This window comes from Cystoisospora suis (assembly GCF_002600585.1).
Source record: "Cystoisospora suis strain Wien I chromosome Unknown contig_1361, whole genome shotgun sequence".
Lineage (NCBI taxonomy): Eukaryota > Apicomplexa > Conoidasida > Eucoccidiorida > Sarcocystidae > Cystoisospora > Cystoisospora suis.
Genome location: NW_027154161.1, coordinates 270 through 2,490, shown reverse-complemented (window position 1 = coordinate 2,490; position 2,221 = coordinate 270). Strand labels below are relative to the sequence as shown.

At 47.0% G+C, this 2,221-nt stretch overlaps 1 protein-coding gene across 1 annotated transcript in view; it reads left to right on the top strand.

Annotated features, from left to right (window-relative positions):
* Nucleotides 1-35: 35 nt before the first annotated feature.
* The window catches only part of CSUI_003145 (glutamine-dependent nad(+) synthetase), a gene marked incomplete at its 3' end in the record, with an annotated part of 2,439 nt that continues 253 nt past the window's right edge, over nucleotides 36-2,221 (top strand). Inside the window, exon 1 of the mRNA XM_068063343.1 lies at nucleotides 36-1,997. Within this exon, the coding sequence (XP_067924681.1) occupies nucleotides 183-1,997 (1,815 nt within the window). The remainder of the gene's footprint in view (nucleotides 1,998-2,221) is intronic.

Genomic DNA, 2,221 nt, shown 5'->3' with positions numbered 1-2,221 from the left:
TCTATCTATCTATCTATCTCTTTCTTTCTTTCCCTGTAGGTTTAGCGATCTTGGAATGTTTGAATGCGACGGTAGCGAGCGAGATTTGTGAAGAGCTTTGGTCTCCTGAGCCTCCTCATGTGTCTCTTTACTTGCATGGAGGTGTGGATATCATCTGTAATGGGAACGGCTCCCACTATGAAATGCGGAAGTTGGACCGTCGCTTCGAGCTTCTCAGCCAGAGTACAAGAAATGGAGGTGTCTATCTCTATAGTAACCAGATAGGATGCGATGGAGGGCGTCTATACTTTGACGGGGCGTCTATGATTTGTGTGAACGGCTCTTTCGTGGGGATTGGGAAGCAGTTCAGTCTTGATGAGGTGGAGGTAATTACAGCGACGATAGATATCTCGGAAGTTCGTTGTAGGCGCGCTGCCTCTTCCACACGGGGTCAAGTGAAGCTTAAGGCTCTCGGTAAAGATGCTGGCAAGATCACTTATCCCGTCATTCAGGTTCCTTTTTCTTTATCTCCTCCTGCTTATCCTTCTCTTTTACAAGCATTAAGAAACTTGCATCCTCCCCCTGCTCTAGATAGTGGGCAGAATGCCTTCCATTTCCACAGTTCTCCTCCGTATTACCCCGAGTCCTCGTCCTCTCTCGTCCATTCTTCTTCATGCATTCATCATCTCCCAGAGACAGACTACCACAAGGGAGGGGGAGAGATGCAAAGGAAAGGAACCCAACGGACTCTCCTTGACGATGAGGAAGAAGAAAGAGGCCACGAGGAGAAAACAAATACCACTAGGCAGTTCTTTGCCACCCCGCAACGCAACACCAGTAACGGAGAGAAGAAGAAGAAGGAGGAGGGGCATGAGGGTAGTGAGAATGGGTATCATGATAAGAGCACGATGAATGAAGAGACGAAGAAGAAAAGCAACAGTAGTCAAGATGAAGACGACTCTTCACGTATTGTGTTACCGTCGTGTCTTCCTTGTACAGCGATTCTTTCCCCTCCGGTCGTTCCAAAGCTTTTAACGGTCGAAGAAGAGATCGCCTTAGCTCCTGCGTGCTGGCTGTGGGACTACCTAAGAAGATCGCATGCAGGGGGTTTCTTTTTGCCTTTATCGGGTGGAGCTGACTCCGCTTCGGTCGCGGTGATCGCATTTTTCATGTGTCGTATAGTCATGAAGAATGTGAGAGAAGGCAATGAACAAGTGATTTCGGATGTTGAGAGAATTCTCCGAAAGAAACGCACCCTTTCTGACTTTCCTACCGATGATAAAGAGCTCTGTCATGCCCTCTTACATACATGTTATATGGGATCAGCCCAGTCAAGCACCAATACAAGAAGACTAGCTGCGTCGCTAGCGAATGAGATTGGCTCCTATCATCTAGCTGTAGACATAGACACCATCACCTCAGCCTTCATTCGTGTCTTCTCTACCATCGCTGGATTTATTCCTCGGTTTCGGCTCTTCGGGGGCTCCTATACAGAAGATCTAGCTCTTCAGAATATTCAAGCAAGATCTCGTATGGTCTTAGGATACTTCATAGCTCAGCTACTTCCTCTTGTACGGAATGCTGGCGCAGGAACCGGGGGAGGAGGGAGGGACAGCGGAGGGAATGGCGATGATGCAGGAGAGAAGAGAGAACAAGAAGAAGAAGAAAGAAATAGAACAAGAAGAAGCTTCAGGGATCAGGTTGACGACGGGAAAGAAGAACGAATGGATGATGGTGCTGAAGATGGGGATGAGGAAAAGAAAAATCAGAGAAATACTTCGTCTTTCTCTTATTACCAAAGAAAGCGAGAAGAGAGAAGAAAAGCTTCGAGTGGGGGGGGAGGCTATCTCTTGGTGCTAGGGACAGCCAATGTAGATGAAGGCTTAAGAGGCTACTTCACAAAGTATGACGCGAGTAGTGCGGATCTTAATCCTATTGGATCTATTGCGAAACTCGACTTGAAGGCTTTTCTCTTATGGGCGTCTAGAAATGCCAATTTCGGATCAACCGTTCTTGAGGTAAGAGATTAAGAAAAGGGAACTCGGGTGTATAGACACCTCGCCCCACTTCATGATGCATGAGTACATGGCGTAAAAAGAAGGAATGAACCGGGCAACACCTCTCCACTAAGTGAAGTTCTCTACATTGGGAGATTCTTCATCTCTCACAGCAGCAGCAGCAGCTCGGCAATCATTCATTTGTCTTTAGTATGTATGTATGTATCTATCTATCTATCTTGAAT